The sequence below is a fragment of the Ostrea edulis genome, chromosome 1 (genome assembly GCF_947568905.1).
Source record: "Ostrea edulis chromosome 1, xbOstEdul1.1, whole genome shotgun sequence".
Taxonomy (NCBI): domain Eukaryota; kingdom Metazoa; phylum Mollusca; class Bivalvia; order Ostreida; family Ostreidae; genus Ostrea; species Ostrea edulis.
In genome coordinates, this window is record NC_079164.1 from 12,622,223 (window position 1) to 12,641,375 (window position 19,153).

The 19,153-nt window shown below is 35.8% G+C and overlaps 1 protein-coding gene across 2 annotated transcripts; it reads left to right on the top strand.

Annotated features, from left to right (window-relative positions):
• The first annotated feature begins 1,442 nt into the window (after positions 1 to 1,442).
• Positions 1,443 to 8,378, top strand: LOC125664055 (cartilage matrix protein-like). Of its 2 annotated transcripts, none has more exons than XM_048896559.2 (9): positions 1,443 to 1,676; positions 1,957 to 1,981; positions 3,500 to 4,081; positions 4,320 to 4,382; positions 5,654 to 5,707; positions 5,804 to 6,358; positions 6,485 to 6,517; positions 6,873 to 7,436; positions 7,842 to 8,378. In XM_048896559.2, the coding sequence occupies exons 1-9, from the start codon at positions 1,626 to 1,628 to the stop codon at positions 7,847 to 7,849; spliced, it is 1,935 nt and encodes a 644-aa protein (XP_048752516.2). In that variant the 5' UTR covers positions 1,443 to 1,625; the 3' UTR covers positions 7,850 to 8,378. The 2 variants fall into 2 exon arrangements, with proteins under 2 accessions (XP_048752516.2, XP_056008677.1); XM_056152702.1 differs by having other exon boundaries at positions 4,320 to 4,358.
• Positions 8,379 to 19,153: the final 10,775 nt, after the last annotated feature.

The following is a 19,153-nucleotide window of genomic DNA, read 5'->3' on the forward strand; positions in this document are numbered from 1 at the left end:
GGGTGTGAATAAAGATCACCCCCATGAGTGCCGCAGCTCTAAATAATTCGATGCATCATAAATTTATCATTAATGTATAACATCCCAGGAATCTACCTCTTTAAAAATATCCCCAAACGAATATAATGTCTCGAAAAATACCCGGATGACTAAGAATTCCTGTAAGAAATTAGTTAATGGCAGCATTGAAAATATCAGTATTGTGAAAATCACTACCAACAGTAGCATGGGTAAAAATATTAATTAGATTACAATATAAACGACTTTTCTCCTTAGATATACTCTATTTTTACTTTCATATTCCCAGTTAGTCATTTCTACAAACTGTATTGATTATTTATGTTTGGAAGAAATTATAAAGCATAGAAAAGGCGGTTTTTTTGGCATCGCTGACTTTTAACAAATTTCATTAAAACTCTAACTTAATGCAGAATTGTATGTGCACTTTTAACATGGAGGTGAAGACGAAGTTAGACATTCTTTTGCTAGAAGTAAAAAATTGCTTAAATGAATTACAATACATTAACCACTTTGTTTCTTGCCTTTATAATAGAAGATTGTCACTCTTGGCACTTCATATTCCACATTATTTTTAAGCCCCCGCTATCGGAGATTCGAGGGCATATAGTTTTGGGTTTGTCCGTCTGTCTTTCTGTCCGCAGAAACTTTAACCTTGTTCAAATCTTTTGAACGGATGGTGACAGGGCTTTCATATTTCACATGTGTATTTTTTGTGACAATGCCTTTCTTCAGGTAGCTAATAATTTGACCTTGTTACCTTGACATGGGAGTTTGACCTATTTTGAAGAAATGTACCTACGCCGTAACTTTTGCACGGTTAGAGTTAGGGCTTTCATATTTCATATGTGTATTTTCTAGAACACGACCTTTCTTTTGGTACCAAAATGTTTAATCTCTTGACCTTGGAGTTTGACCTACTTTTGAAAACCTTTAACCTTGGCTATAACTTTCGATTGCTTAGTGATGAGGCGTCCGTACTTCGCATGTGTATTCCTGGTGAAAAGACTTTTCTTTGCGCTCTCTCTCTCTCTCTCTCTCTCTCTCTCTCTCTCTCTCTCTCTCCTGCCTAAAATCTATGAAAAACAAATGTTGATACTATATTACATTAGTTAATCGTATTACTTCATTAGTAATGATTTTCTGATCTGTTCGCGTTGAATCCTAAGTATTCCAAGCATGCATTTTCGATAAACAAGTTAATTTTTCGGAAAGAAAATACATTGAAGATAGTTATGTTTGCGTTAATTTTTCCGGAAAGACAACATATAAATAAGAAGGTGAGTAATGAGTTTAGAATTAGACCCTTCTTATCGCTGCAATCACAATGAGTGGGAGTCACATCTCATCCAGAAAGCTTTAGACCTCTTCATACGATTATGTGCCTTCCTGTCAAAAATAGCAATTTTCGTCAAATAGTTTGTCAATGACATAACAATGTTGACTCTTTACTAGAAGTTGAAGGTTGACTGTAAATCACGTAAGGCTGGATCGTAAGACCGCCCCCCTGCAAGAGAATATTCACCAGGAAAGTATATTTAAAACCCATTCAAGCATTGTCGTTTACAACAAGAAGCGACGATACATCAGCGAATACAACAATCACGATGAACATGGGGTTTATATATTTGGTTTTTACTTTAGCAATATTTGCAAAAGTAAGTATTTCGTATTTTGTTGTGTAAATTTAAATCAAACTTTATTTTACATTCATGATCATTTCAATGGTTGCAACACGTTGCAGAAACCGAGAAGCGTTTATCAAAATAATTTTCATATGCAAAATTAGACGCTCGATGCAATGTTAAAGTACACCAACAATTATTTTTACTCCAATTCGAACTACGACTTCTATGTGGAAATGAAATTATGTTATATTTAGCTTAATCTGGATACTATCATTATCTGATGCTAATTTCTCTTTTCAATGTTTTTCAGGAAAGTTTGGCCCAGACTCTTCACGGTAAGTATCATTAGTACTGATAATTAGTCACATAAGTTCTCTTTTTCTGTGATTGTGAGATCAGAAAATACAGTGTTTTAAACGTACAAACTCCTGTAATACAACTTTTAACGTCACATTGTTCCACTTCCTTATTTCTACAATAGCATGCATACGAGTACTTTTATAACATTGACTTGCGATCAGATCTACATGCAGAAATACCTGATTTTGATCCACCGCTGCCGTGAATAATTTTTGGAATGTAGTGCGATTTCTACATGAAATGCTGGGAATTTTATATCATTTCGTGGATTTCATCCATTTGTTGAAAAATCGCAATACGTAATTAAAGCAAAAACAAATTAAGTGAAGTATTAAAAATATACATCGTCATTCTTCATGGAAGCGTGTATTGTTCTTTGTACATGGAATTACATCACTTTGATTTTCTCAGTAATAGAGTGAATTTATTGAAGATTTTCATCATGGAACTTTCATATCTTATAAACATAGCTCTAGGTCATTTAACGATTGAATTGTTTCTTTATGTTGATCATTTTCCCGGTCCATGCATACATAAAAAACATTTAATTGGACATTGTCTCAATGCTTTACAATTTGGGGTAGAAATATTTTCATTTTTTGGGATTAAAACATTTCCTTAACATGTAAAATACACACAAAGACTATTTATAAACTTTGCTGTGAATCCTCAGCTTCAACTTGTCACAAGCTTGTAATGCTGACAATTTATATTCCTACTGTTTCATATTTCACTTGATATGAAGAACTATGTACATATATTCATATTCTTCTTCATTCTGTTGGCTTCTCGTTCTCTGATAATGTCAAACAGTACTCTGTACTGTGAGATGGAAAGCAGACCCAGAAGTTATGGACTCCAACAAAATTCCTTTCCTGATCGAATTGTTATTAAAATGGTAATTTTATGACTGCAGATGCAATTAAATATGTACTTCTGTTGTGTCTGCAAATCGTCGAAATAAGAGTTAAACAATTCGTCCGTCTGTAAAGATAATGCAAATAAAGAGATGAAAACACCTTCTAATTCATCAGATTTCTAACTGCAATTTTTTAATGACGGGTTGGGACAGCTTAGATTCAAAGGTTAACTGACAGACTGTGTGAAAATTTACAGAGAAAACTTTCTTCTTTCAGCAGAAAAACCTTTATATGCAGCATGATAAATGTTCTTGTAAACTGCGTCCCGTTTTGATTTATTTAAAGTTGCATCTTCAATGGTATCATATTATCTCTCCACTAACAACCTAATAATATCTCATTAAATCTTACGTGCGGCCAAGCTTCTGAATTATGTTTAGCAGAGATAGGGACGTAGCAATCCCGAGCCTTAATTGACAATATTTAGCTTATAGTATAGTAAGTTCATGTCACTGAACTTTGCACAGGTTATATCAACAAACAAGCCACCCATGGTTTTTTTTATATTCTTTGTACCTTTAAACTTCACTGTATAGGATATCAATTTAGTTAAGTACATGCTCATTATTGCAGGCAATGAATACTACTGCGGAAATAAGCCGGCAGATGTAGTTTTTCTACTGGATTCCTCCAACAGCATTTGGGGACCTCACTTCCGGAAGCAACTTCAGTTTGTCAAAGATGTGGTTTCAATGTTTGAGATCGAAGAAAACACCACCAGGATCGGTGTGGTGACCTACGGATCGAACATCCGCCGAGAATTCTATCTAAACGAGTTCAGTACAAAGTCTGGTGTTTTATCGGCCATCAACAGAATTAGACAGATGCGGGGTTACGCGACCCATACAAACAAGGCATTAAAATTCATGAGGGAGAGAATGTTTTCAGCCACCCATGGAGCAAGAGAAAACGTGGCGCGGATCGGGATCGTGCTGACGGACGGACAATCCAGTAATATGCTGATGACAGTATGGGAGGCATCCAAGGCTAAGAAAGTCCATATCAATTTATTTTCCATCGGGATCGGTTCCAGAATCAACACAAGAGAATTAAAAATGATGGCAAGTCGACCAGCCAGGGAGCACTTCTTTAAAGTTACCGATTTCAATGCACTTCAGAACATAAAAAACATATTAGCTGTCAGAACATGTAGAGGTAAAGCTACATCAATTTTAATACTTTTGTTTATCCGGTGCTAAAGATTCGTCGACGTATGTCATCATTATTAGTTTCCTTTCATTCCGAATTCCTTAACAGCTTAAAATTACAAACCCAATGTGGATGTCGACAAAATAGTTTCGATTTTTAGTACTTTCAGAATATTACAAGTGAACAAATGGGTTTTACATGTTTTATTAATTTTTAATATTAGTTGTTCAATTTATTTCTTCAGTCACACCAAAACCAACAACAACAACGACAACAACAACAACAACAACAACTACAACAACAACAAGTAAGGTTTTCTCAACACTAGAGTGCTCTGTGAAAGATAATTAATACATCACGTGACAGTCTCTCAAATCGCTAGCCTACGCGGTGTAACAAATAAGCATTGGTTCTTTGTGACTGCGCGAAGTGCTTGCATATTTCTTAGGGGCGATGAATAGATTCGTGAATGTCTCCATGCCTTGGAATCAACGGAATTCATGGTGTCATTTTACAATATTACCGAAACCCTTTCAGCAGCCGTCGTAACTTTAACATTTCCAATTTTTTTTAACGAAACGAAAAATATCTTCACAAACTCAACACTGAGACGGGCTGACTATGATAGCAGACAAAGGAGTTGGTAAAAATGTATATGCCTCTTTGATCTATGGAAAATATTTCCCGTATGCTTCACAATAACACTAGAAATATAAAATTAATTTGACACCTACACAGTATGTAAATCTAGATTAACAAATGACTGTTATGTACATTTTTAAATGTAACACGACCACAGTTAATACAAATTATTGGGATAAGATGAGATATGACTCAAAACGACTAAAATTATTGCATTGTAGACTGCATACTGTAAACCGGATTTAAGTTGCAATATTGCATAGGAATTTAAAATTTACAGACTGTATAATTTGTGTTGAATATGATTTGCATTCTGTGTACACAAACGACCGTCAATGATCACGGTGAAGGACGTACAATTAATACCATTGATCGAAGTTAAATAGATCTCTATCGAGTAATATACATTTCAATATATTGGTTGCTGCAGCGAGATAACTTTTAATTTGAATTCTTTTCTCCCATACATTCCATGTTAGGTAAATTATCTATAGAAAAACTGCCCCTCCGGTATTGTCACATGAAATGATAACACTGGGCGATACCATGCACAGGTGGGATACGTTAGGTAAAGGGGATCACACCTTTAACCCCAGCGCACTATTAATTCTATTAAATCATCTTAAGCTCGCGTAAATGAACTAGAAACCTGGATTAATGGTGTATTTTATCCATTCAATAAACAGTGTAATAAAACAGTCAAAACACCGGGCCTGGTTCAAGGAAGAAAGGAAGCTGCAGATCTCCATAAATCCTTTAATTTGCTGTCATTTGTTGATTTATATAAACTAACGGTCTGCAGTATATAGGGGAGATATACATGTAGGACACTCGATTAGAACGACAGGCAAACAAATCCCTCCTTTTCTCTACCATGGTTTATACGTACGTCCTTGTAAAAACGGGAATGTTGAGAGGGTCTTTTTTATTTTATAGCCACCACAACACCGGCCCCAACTACGACATCTTTACTTGAAGTGGCACAAAGAGGTAATCTTTTGTACAGTTTATCTGAAACCTTATATCACCCCATCTAAATCAAAATTTATTCTTTTGTAACGAAAACATCTTATTTGTTTTATGCAGTGTGTAAAGATGGAGTCAGTGACGTCATATTTGCGTTGGATTCTACAACATCTGTCTCTGATGCCGACATCGAAAATCAACTGTCCTTCGCAAAAGAAATTGTTAACTCCCTGAATGTACAGGAAAATGGAACAAGAGTAGGTGCGATCCTATATAGTGACCAGGTAGTCAATGCTTTGGACATGAATGATCTCTATGACCGCAATGACGTCATAGCAACTTTAGAAAAAACCAAGAGGACCGCAGGAAGTAACAGATTAGATTTAGCCATTAAACACATCCGCACCAAAAGCTTCCGTCGAGGTCTAGCTAGACGAAATTCCGCGCAGCTTGCCGTTGTCATCACGGGATCCCCATCGACGTACAAACAATATACAAGCCAGGAGGCCAAGAAGGCCGAAGAATCTGACATCACAATTATTCCAATTGGAGTGGGAAATTTTGATCTAGAAGAGGTAAAGTCTATCACAAGAAAAGGCGATGGGTTCTACCAGGTGCCCTCTTTTAAAGAATTACCGTCCTTGATTGCAGAGGTCACTCTGGAGGCATGTAGAGGTTAGTCCTACTTTGTTCGATTTAATAGCATTGAATAATGAAGTAAAAACTTGATGATTTATTGGCAATTCCAATCTTATCCATATACATAATTCTTATAATTCATATTTCACTTAATGTTTTCAGTTCCTAAAGCTCAGACGCCTATACAAGACCAAGGTAGGATTTCACTTCGTAAAGTGCACTCAAATAGTCACTGTGTCTAAATAGTTTGGCATCAACATCAAATTCCGTAAAACCTTGCTCTACATTTATCTTTCTGATTCATAGATACATTTTTATCTTGTTTTAATATGGGATAGGCTTAATCAGCTTCAGCGGCTGTATGCATTCCATGATTATAATTAAGCAAAATTTGTAATGATCAGAAACCATTGCAACAATGTTATTATAGCGAGGATGTATAGTTCATATCTGATTAGTAACAAAATACTGCAATAAACATGGACGTTATTCAACAATAAAGATATAAATATATGATGATTATAACATATATATCTCTCTCTTTTTGCAGCATGTGGCTCTCGTCAGGAAGCAGATATAATGTTTATATTAGACAGCATCAACGCCGGTCGTAAAAATACCAAACGGGCTTTGGCTTTCATAAAGGACCTAACAGAGGAACTCGCCGTGGACAGTGACAAAATCCAGGTCGGACTAATGTCCGCCGAATGCCAAGAGGATAACCCAGGGTTTTCATTGAACTCCAACAAAAACAAAGACGGAGTGAAAGATGCTCTTACAAAGGTCAAGACTGTGGACTTTTCAGCTGTGATAAAACAGATGCGACACGGAGCATTTAGTCAAAGCCGTGGAGGAAGGCGCGGGGCTAAAAAGGTGGCGGTACTCGTGATCGATGGGAGTTTAGAGAAACCTCTTCGAGCTCTCACAGAGGCACAAAGAGCGAAACTTCATGGAGTGGAGGTCATTGTGGTTCAGGTGGGAGAGGAGAAGCCGCAAGAGGAGGTCCTAATGATGTGTGACTCGCCTTCAAATGAAAAGGAAATGTTCTTTAAAGTATCAGATTACAGCCAACTTTCTGCAGTTAAACAGAAAATCTGGGACAGTTTATGTGACGGTAAGTGAAGGATTATCTCAAAGCGTGATGCAATGTATTACTGTCTGTCCACGGTTAGTGTTACATTTAGATGTTGGATCCGCTCGCATGCACTGTTATGTATGCAGATCTAACGTCTAATTCCAATTAGATTGGTTCGTTCTCGGCGTTGAAGGAATCAATCGCTCGCAACATAGAAGTGATTTTAGTTTACATAAGCAGCGAATTCAGGGTCAACATACCAATTTCAGTTATGCCTTGATCAATGTATGTGGTAGGAGCGATCAAAACATTGTATACTTTTAACGAGCAAAAGATGCTCTAGATCCGGACGGGCAGTAACACAGTAAATTGTTTCTTTGCTTTCGATCGTGAAATGTTACCAAATATCACATGTTTAATAGATAAATGTGTATTATTTTGCAGAACTTTGAATTTGATTGAATGGCTTCACCAGAAATCCAGAGAGAATGCTTCGCAGAGCTACAGTCTAAATGCGACTCTTTTGATGAACGAGTGCTAATGACGACTCCCGAGTCCCGTTATGATTTGTGAGAAACGCGTGTGAAAGAATGGTTAACATTTTGTAGCAAATCTTACTAACACCAAGTGAGTTGTCAAATGAAAACAAGAATCTCAATCTATCAAAAAGTATTTTGTATAGTTTACCGGGTATACAATGTTGCTCCATTTAAAGTTTGACATCGGTATTGCATAATACCGTAATTTATTGTTACGGCTTTGATTCCCCGACAAAATAAAATGTTAAAAATCTAATGACATAGCATCATTACCAATTCATGAATCACGTCTTACATTTTCTCTTGTCCAGCATCATCCGATGTGGTTGTTGATTATCCTTTAATGCCATGTTATATATTTTTGTACAATTGTTGTTTATATATTTATTGTTTATATATTTATATTTGAATGGTTATTCGATTAAACTATAAGAAAATCCTATTGACAAAAGTTTCGTCTTTTTTTCGAGATATTCTGTTTGGTCTCACTGATGTCAAATACATGTATTTCACTTCGAGAGCTGTGGTTAGGCTATTCAGGAACATATGCTAAGAATTCGACAACGATTCTGTAGTAATGATTTAATATCAATTCTGCAATTGAAGTTATTTCCCTTTTATGAAAGCAGCGTAGAAAGATGATAATTATTTACATATTGATCAACGCTGATAACGGGGATAATGATTTGAGTGTATGTGGTACATAGTCACGTAAAATTGGAAGGCCAAGTCGTAATTAGATAATTGTTCTAGTAACACACTGATATGACCAGAACTTTGCGGCCCAGTAAATCAATATCAAATCCGGGGTCTCAGTTTCTGCGGTCTCATTCGAAAGACCGCCCCACTTAGTAGCCTCTTACGGCAAGCAAGGGGTACTGAGGACCTATTCTAACCCCGGGGGGGGGGGGGTACTGAGGACCTATTCTAACCCGGGTCCCCACGCGATTACCTCCATACTGAGCTAACAAATTGCAGCTTTTGTGTTTTGCAGTCAATCATGTTTTATTTTTTTGTTCACAACGAAGATATTAGGGTAAACTGCCTGCGGAGTTATCATTACATTCCTCACCAAAGATTTTAAAATAGTTCACCTGCATATTCCTATGAGAGTTTCAGCCCACTTCATTTGATGATCTCATTGTGAGTCATGGGCTATAATATAATGTATCATCTGAACAAACTCGAATCTACATTTTATGATGATGCCTCAGCGTAAACTTAATTTTTTTTTTTAGATCCGATGGTTCAAGGGAAGAAGAGTTTTAACCAAGTCCAATGGCTCATTCTCGTAGCGAGTTTTAACGATTAGGACAGAGAAAATTCGAGCTACATCCAAATACTATTCGACGTCGAAAAGAAACTTCCATATTCCTTGCGACTGACATTGTTTATCTTGTAAAGATCTCAAGAGTACGAACTTACGTGGATTAACTCAATATATGGAAATAAGTATAACGAAATGTGATATCGTTCGTAGATCAAATGGTCCTTTGACACCTTGGCCAGCAAATAAGTCTTACAAAAATCAAGAATTGAGATTTAAAAACCTGTATTCACCAATAGGTTTGAAGTCACCGTTTTTCTTTGAGGTCATTATACAGATGATATAGTGAAAATCTAATTCAAGCGATTGTTTTGTGCAACAGAAAATACAACTTAAGCTACATGTATGGGTTTTCTTCATCTGAACATAGCAGACTCTGACGTTTCCAGTTTGAACTCCTTGGCTTGCCTGATAATGGGAAACATGGTCACTATCCCCATCACGGCTGCAGAGTTAGAATAACATACATGTGCACGCATAAGATGAAATTCAACCTTGGCGCTTACTATGACAGAAAAATTATATTCAAAAAATGTGAACTGTACGATTGATATTAAATGATCGTGTTCAGTTTGATTGGTTTAGAATGGATTTCAATGTATCATTACCACAACAGGGATCTAACATGTAGACGCGCGATTCTACATTCGTTTACTGTATTGAAATAATTAATCATTGTGTTAAAGGATTTTGTTCAGTGTGGTATTGTTCTAATTTGCTCTTCAAAGAAAACATAAATGCTACACGGGAATTAGTATATAAAATTTCAGGATTTTACCGCCTTGCTATTAAATACAAATTCTTCCATATTTCTTTTGTTCTGTTGTGCAATCGTCATTACACTACAAATCGTCTCCGTTTTCTTTTGAATAGAATATAGTATCTGACTTCCATTGGTAGAGGCTATGTCAGGCGCGCATATAGAAATGGAATGGACAGGGGGTCCGAACCCACTAACCCCCACCCCCACGAGCTTACTAGAAAATGGTAAATATTTGCCTATCTTTATGCACTTCTAGTCGTAACATATTAAGTGTTAGTCCCTAGTTTCGATTGGGTCCTTGAAAAATATTGCATGGGGTGGAACCCACTCCCCTAGAGAAAATATTTCTGGATCCGCGCATGTAGCTGTAGTTGCTCGAACGGTAACACCATCAACGTACTACGTATATTTGGTGTGTGACGAACTATCAAGCAAAGCAAAATATAGATAATAGAGGAAATATTAGCCACACATTTAGATGTTAGATGTATATTATTTATAACAGGATATCGTAAATTTCAATCCCATTTGATTTCCATTCTAAAAACTGTGAAAATTTTAACAAATACTTATCTTGCCCATTATCATAAAACCTACGCTAGTGATTGACGTAAATGTAGAATATATTCAAGTCAGTCTCCTAATCTTATTAAAAGGCTGTTGACATCATATGCAAAGTGCTGTTACTTTACAAGATAATGTGCTTTTTGTAATGTATATAAATAAGGTACTGCATTGTCCCCAAACCACCCACTGCAAACTGTGTAATTTTTCTTATTCGAACCAATTCATGAATTCATATCGTTACATCTGCAATCACAATGACGTTCTAATATACGCATCAAAATTCAAGAATATTGCTGTGATATAATCAGTATTTACATTTCCAATATATTTGCTTTCGGTATCTTTACCAACTTTAATGATAGCCATTTCCTCATGAATGCAAAGCAGGTGCGCGTATGAATCTTGGTAAATATAGTATGTCTATTTTAACGACCGGGGATTGCGACAGAAATGAAAGTAGAATGTAAATATCAAAGATAAATTTCATTTTTGAAAATGCATGAGAGTATGAACTCCAAAGCTTCAAGCCGGCATAATTTTCATGAAGCGCACATGCGCTTCGTGAAGGATGATAGCGTGAGGCGTCGTAGTACTAGTTAATGCCCTCTTGTAATTTTAAAAATGAAATTTATTTCTTAAATGTCAGAATGTGTCTTGTCCTACCTGCACATCGGAAAACTGCAGATGTACGGCATTGGGAGCCCCCCCCCCCCCTCCATCAGCAGAAATTCACATTTCGCGGCGTCTGAGGGATTCTAATACAATGACAGCTATGATGGAACATAGTCAGTCACCCTCAGTTTAGAATTTAGATCAGATTCATTACCGATATATCCATGCCGGAAACTTGTCGTAATCTATGTCGTAACTGGTTAACCATTTTGTAACGCAACTTCTCTATAGTTTGATAACACCGGGCTAGTACATCAATTGAAACCTATGTGAATTAGATAAATCACAGTCAACGGTTATTTTACAATAAAAATTTGAAATCCGAATTTCTACGAGTATCTAAATAATTTAATTAGGTTTATTTGTATGTAAATTTATATTCAGTTAATTATTTTTGCAGTAATTAGTTATTTTGATGGATGAAGTTATAATTTGCATAATATAGATACTACTTTACCAGGTATCCGTTGTCGGTCACTCACCCCCACCCTCCCTCCAGCTTCTACATATTTTCTACGTTTGCTAAATCTAAGATAAATATGCAAATATTCAAATGTAATTTTCTTTTTATGTCTGATCATCGTTTTACAGCAAAATTGTAAAATAAATAATATGCAGAATTATTTGTAGTTTTCTAGTATGTGAAAATACTTTAAATTTTCTATCCCAATTCATTCCTCCACAACACTATTTTATGTGACATCAACAGTCTATAGGAGTTAAAATAGTTTCAGTATTCCCTTTGGCTTAATTGAATTTAGTAACACAGAATTTACGGTCGGAATATTCATTTTCCGGGAAAAGAATATGAACACTGGACGTGATTACGTGACGCGGTGTTCACATCCCCCGCATTGCTGCTCCCGTCGTTCTTCCAAAATATGATCTGTTGCATGTACATACACTAAACGTTCTTATTTCTTTTTCGAATATTTCAAGACATGAGGTGCAATTTCCGTTCACCAAGAACTCTTAAAAAATCAAATTTAAAACAAAAACAAAAACAGTCGCCTCTTGCCGCGTTAACATTGAAAACGTGATGTAGATGCTTATCATTGATATAGGATAATATTCATATTTCCGATGTTTTTGCCTTTGATATCTTTACAAATTGTGATGATAGCCATTTTCCCAGGAATGTACTGCGGTTGTAAATAATGTGCGTATGAATTCAGAACTACATGTATATAGTTTGTCTATTTCAACGGATGGGAATTCCGACATAAATGAAAGTAAAATGTAAATATAAGATTTTTTTTTCATTTTGGAAAATAAATGAGGGTAAGAATTGTAACGCGTCACGCCGGCCTACTTTTCATGACGCGCTAATCCACTTCTTGAAGTTTGCCGGCGTGAAGCGTCGCGGTTCATGCTCTCACGTATTTTCAAAACCGAGGTTTATTTCTTAAATATTTACATTTCCAATGTTGTTTGCAAATTGTAATTCCCCGGGAATGGTGACGTCTCCGTATAAGTAAAATATTTTCAAGCGGACCGTTAAAACAACACACAAATTAACCAATCATATCCCCATATAGGCCTACATGTATGTGAACAATGCCTGATACAATTATTTCAACGACTGGGAATTCCAAAATAGCTGAAAATAAAAAGTAAATACAAATATATTTTTTTAATAATAGCTTGAAAATGAAATTGCATTATACAAATTAGATATATAGTTGAGTTTAAGGCCTAACCATGACTGTAACAGAACAGAAACAACAAGTTAAACCGGTTTATAATTGACTTGAGCCGAAGGTCCACATGAGTATTCCTCCTTTGTCCATCGTCTCTCAATGTAGTTGTTGATGTTAAATTTTCATATTGTTGACCTCATCTCAAAAACATTCAGACCAATTTCAACGAAAGTAGGCGGATCACACGATTCACGTTTTGTTTAGATGTAGGGCCACATGAAACGTGAAAATATGATGGGTGATTATATAAAGGAATTCTTCCCAGAATCCACTGAAAAGCTTCCTTATCTCGAGAAGATTTTATTCTTACTTCAAAGCATGACCCCACCCTTCCCCGCCCACCCGTCGAGGTAAGAATGGGATTGTATTATTTTTTATTGTCCTCTCTGTAACAAGAGAATTGTTATGTAATACAACAAAACAGAGAAATTGACAAGTTTTGTGTGTATCTTGCATGACCACACGGTGAGAATAGACTCGCTGAAATTGATCCAATCCATTTAATATTGATATAAGCCCTATAAAATTTCATGTTGAGATTATATTTTATTAAGTGTCAATAAAGTTGAGTAGTGTGATTTTCATTTACCAAGAATGTACGAAATATAATGCTTAGGCCCGTTCTCAGTTTATGATTATTAGGCCCGGGGTGTCCAAAAGTGCACTTTACTTTCGTTCACACCTATAATGCTCGCCTGGATTTACGTTGTATGTTCGTTTACCCCTAGAACACTCGCCTGGATTTAAGCAGCACCTTGCTTTAGCCCTACCACAACGCTCGCCTTACCTTTCTTTTTAGCAATCTCTCTCTCTCTCTCTCTCTCTCTCTCTCTCTCTCTCTCTGAATCACTCACTTATTGAATTGATTCCAGAAGATTCAATCTACAGGGATTCGAAAGATCACGGTCAGAGCGAATGCAATGTACTGGAATTTTGCATATGCAGCCTGAACGCATTGACTTCAGGAAACTGAAAGACTTGATATTGATTTGGAAATAGCAACAAGCTGACGAATTTCTTCAGAAACGATAGGCAAGTCAACGTTAGATCTGCCGAACTACAGGGTAATTCAATCTTTAAAAGATATATTCTCTGTGCACATAGATACAATGAACAAAAGTGGGTTGTACCAAAATGTGTGAAATTCACATTTCCTGTTATTTAAAGTGAAGTTTCAGGTTCCAGGGTGGAACTAACTGTGGATGATCATATACTGAAAATATACTATTTTTCTACTTAAATACCCAATATGTATTTGCGTGTATATTATACATGTTGTAAGCAAGGATATTTTTAAATCCATGATCCCTTGGTTAGGGGTTAAGAACACCGGGGGCCTTTATGGACCGCACACTAAACCATATGAACTGATGATGCATATGCTATAAAACAACTCCGACATTTATAGAAAGGGTGATCTAATAAATCAAACCTAAGACGTAAACATGGATATTGATTGCTTCTTCACTTGGAATTTAGAAGTGAGAATCACAGGTCTTTCAGAAGTGAACTGGGGAGAAAAAACCGATTGATTGTTTAACGTCCCTCTCGAGAATTTCTCCCAGATTGCCGGTGAAGGGCTGCAAAACTTAGTCCTATGCTTGGCGCTGACGATCTTTGAGCAAGGAGGGATCTGTATCGTCCCATACCTGCAGTCACACGGGGCCTCAGTTTTTACGATCTCATCTGAAGGACCGCCCATTTAGTCACCTCTTACGACAAGCAAGGGGTATTGAGGACCTATTCTAACCCGGATCCCCACCAGACACCTGAAAAACGAAGGTCCCATGTCGTGTGGGCAGGCGTTGGCACGTTAAAGAACCCTCTCTGCCACGGCCCAGAGTGCTAATTGTTTTTATTTTGTTTTGTTTAACGTCCCACTCGAGAACGTTTCACTCATATGGAGACGTCACCATTGCCGGTGAAGGGCTGTAAAATTTAGGCCTACGCTCGGCACTTATGACCTTTGAGCAGGGAAGGATCTTTATCGTGCCACACTTGCTGTGACACGGCGACTCGGTTTTTGCGGTCTCATCCAAAAGACCGTCCCCATTTAGTCGCCTCTTACAACAAGTTAGGGGTACTAAGGACCTATTCTAACCCGGATCCCCACGGGACCCAGAGTGCTAAGCATAGGTCTAAATTTGTGGAAGTTCACCTGCAGCTGCTGAAGTCTCAATATGGGTGAAAAATTATCGGCGGGACGGAAAACAAACAACCATTTATCATAAAAGGTATAATACAATTCAAATTATTCAAACTTTAGGTGCGGATGGCTGACAAGTGAAATCACCTTTAAAAAGAAATGTTTAAAAGCACATAACTAGCACAGTTGGAAAATGGGTATCCCAGGGATAAGGGTGCGATAAGTGAAGGCATTCAGTAGAGAATAATACATGTAGGTATGGCATTCATTGACTGGAGAATTTGAAAATCTGGGTAAACAGGAAACAAAGTATATTAACGATTCCAATAATCGTCGTTATTAGACAGGACAGTTTTATCTTCCCTGTTTACTAGCAGGCTTCATTAGCTAATGGATCAGTTTGGAACAGAAGAGTGGTTATTTCTGGAAACAGTCGAAGCAGCTTGATTAAAATCAGATCTAGGATCCAGTCTTGATGTTGCTAGGTATAGTGAACTACTTGTCCTAATTAAAGAATCTAGTTTCACTTAGATTTCGGCTGGAGACGTAACATTCTATTATGAAATACATTGGTTTTTATTCATTCACAATTTTGTAAAATGAAGCGTTAAGTGCTCGCATCTGACGCAAAGGTTGAGCATTCAAAGAAGTAAAAATATCACGTGGATAAAAAGCTTTAAAATCATACGAAGACATAGTTCTTCTATGAGAGATACGAAGACATAATTTTTCTATGAGAGATACGAAGACATCATTTTTCTATTAGAGAAAAAAAATCACCATTCATACTTGACTAAATTTTGATACAAGGTCAAGGTAAAATATAAGAAAGTTTGTCATGTCAATAACTTTGTGATACAGGAATTGTAGACATTCCTAAGATACTGGGGATTCCTTATTTTACCCAGTACTTAATAACACGAAATGACTCGTATATGTCAAATCGCGGAAACATGAATTCGTGTGGACTGAACTGATCAAGAGGGTTTACATGTACGTCAGCAGTATGAAAATAAAATGAAGTAATTTTATTTCGCGAGTGGTGGTTTTCGCTTATTAAAACACGCGATGATAAATTTATCTTGTAAATATAGGAATGTACAGTATACAGTATTTCTACAATGCTAATGAACCTAACGGAATCTCTTAAAGGGACTGATTCATGAGTTCCCATAAACTTTTGTTTTTCACTTTTAATGGTCAAAAACTACTGCCTAATGTGTTTAAAAGATTTCACGTAAAAATTAAGGTTATACATTATCACAGAAGCTCATTTTAGAGAATTTATGATTTGTTCTGTAAACAAAGATTGCAGTATGTTATTGTTTACGAAATTTTCAAAAGAAATGGAAATTGGTCTAAGTTTATTATATATTTCACATTTCAAGCATTCTTTGGGTAAAATGTGTCACATAAAAGTTAAAATTTGTGACTATGTAAAATTAAGATGTTTTATATTACAAAATTAATATTTCACTGGTTTGTTTGTATACATTAAAAGACTCGAGTCTTTATTTACATAACAGATTTAAGGCTAAAATATTGCTTTTATTCTTGCATTCAGAAGGTCAGAATTTTGGCTGTCAATAGAAAGTTAGTTATATTTTTATGTTTAGCATCAGAAATGAGAAATATTTTTATCAAAAATCGTGAACCAGTCCCTTTAAGATGAAGAAGAATTTGTATAGATAAGGACTACGAACTCGAGCTGAAGAAGAACAAAACACCAATAGATGTTGTGAATGTTACAACCTGTTAGTGTAAGTGTAGACTGGTAGCTACGACTTGTTAGTTTAACTATATATTAAACTTCGGAAACAACAATTGAAATTGACACGCCAGATTAATTTATCATTACTCACTTTGAATTTTTTTTGCATTACTTGTGAAACGAACCTGTGTGAAACGAAGGCCACTTTTACCGTCAATCCAAGACAAATTAACTTGACGAGACGCCGTAAAAACGAATTGTTTCACAAGAATATTTAGTTGCCACCATTCAAAACATCTGCGCCAATGCATCAAAACAAAGATTATTTATTACATGTATAGTCCATTTATGCAGAATGAATTACTGAAAATATTTTAATGAAATGTAGTTTTACACGGTTCTTGCATAAAATTGCGACAATGGCAGAACGAAATTTAGCCTTTTGCTTTCGTTACCAGACATCAGAAACATATATACATTTATCAGATAAAAGGACGATTTTCAGATCTTGAAACACTTTATGCCAACAATTTCTTGCTTGCTGCATATTATGTATGTAAAATAATAGTTGCCAAGAATCCATGTTTTATGCTTTATTGAAGACACCTGCAGGAACCATGAAATTCTATCGATCGTGACAGGTCTAACTGCTTGTTTCTTCCCTAGCTTCTCTGTAAATTGCATGTTTCGTATGGTTTCTATTATCTCCTCGTGTAATTTCCACTACCACTGTTGAAATCATTGCGAAGCATTAGATAAATCTAAGAGCTTTGGTAATGTAAAAAATCTCGGCACTGAGAGTAATTTTGGCAGCGTCCCTTAAATAATGGATGTTATTGTTGCGACTGATTACCTTTATTTGAAACTGTTATAAGGGAGATAATTCATAGAAACCACATCACATTTCATTATTCAAATGGTATGTATGGTATTCTAAACTAGAAGCTATGGTATGAAGCTATTACTAAGCACTGAATTGGTAGATAGACAGGAGTTTACATACCTTATGAGGGACGGTGGAGTTTGACGGCATCGCAGTCTTCGTGTAATTAATCATGATATCAACGGTAACTTTTCATCCAAATAATTTCATTGACAACCTGTAATCTGAAATTGGCCGGTAAGTTAAAAACATTTTAGCCACTTAATTTGGTTTCTCTATGAGCCCCAATTATTATCACGAACACAATTTCGAATCGTACGAAATACACATTGAAATACGTACATGTAGAGCTGCTCGATAATGAAGATTTAGTTGTAAAATTGAATGATTTTTTCCTTAATGTTTTCCCATAAATCATGGAATACGACAAAATCTTTTACAAAAAAATAATTCTCTGATTGAAAAATTTCTGGATAAGCTGGCATGAATTTCATATTGTATTTTATAAAATATGTGGGGTTATCTTTGTCGTATCATAAAGGAAAGTTTCGAAACGAAATGTATCGCCACGCCTTAAATCGATAAAAAGAAATCAAGTGCGTAAAATACCCTTGACCCTCAACCTTGACCATGAAACCATCAGCTATACATTCACTAATCAAGTGCATATATGTATATTCAAACCAAGTTTCATTTTTAAAAGGGGTAATGTGACACATGCTAGTTTTGGCCATTGAAAGCATTTCGCAAAAAAGACATCGTTAAAGAAACTGTTTCTGTAGCTTTCTTTCTTTTTATTTTTTGTTTGCCCATACAAAAAGAAAGAAAGACAGCAGTGATAACCCCACCTTCATAGATGAGGGATGTATGGAGCGCCAGATTTACATATGTTCTAACAATCGAAGATATCTTTAATTATATGAAGATGTCATCAATTAAATTATTGCGTGCAATAATCGAAGTGATGTGCGCATCAATTCAATTATACTACTCTTATCAACTGAATTGATTCACGTATCCATTCATCTAATGCGCGCAATAATTGAGTTAATGCGCGAATCGATCCAATTGATGACAGTAATAATCGGTTTGATGTGCGCACCCATTTAATTATTGTTTCATCAATGAAATTGAAGTGCTCACCAATGTGGTTGAATTATTGCTCGCAAAATTTAGCTTGGAGCTTGGTGTAAATTATTTGATGACTTCTTTAATTCAAGCATAATAACTTTATTGCGAAAGACATACATCTTATAGCATTATAACAAAATTGAACATGGATAATAATTACAAAGCTGAAAATAAACGGCCAATTCTTACAAAGACATCTAGCATACAATAGTACATGTATATAGTAAATACAATAGTATAATGATAGTAAAAAAGGATAATGACGATACAAATTACATATTATGGACTGTTCGTAATCCAAGAGCTATTCTTAATTA

Coding starts and splice junctions, on each gene's coding strand:
- LOC125664055 (XM_048896559.2), top strand. CDS start 1,626: ATGAACATGGGGTTTATATATTTGGTTTTTACTTTAGCAATATTTGCA. Junction 1,677..1,956: donor CTTTAGCAATATTTGCAAAA/GTAAGTATTTCG, acceptor AATGTTTTTCAG/GAAAGTTTGGCCCAGACTCT. Junction 5,708..5,803: donor ACTTGAAGTGGCACAAAGAG/GTAATCTTTTGT, acceptor TGTTTTATGCAG/TGTGTAAAGATGGAGTCAGT.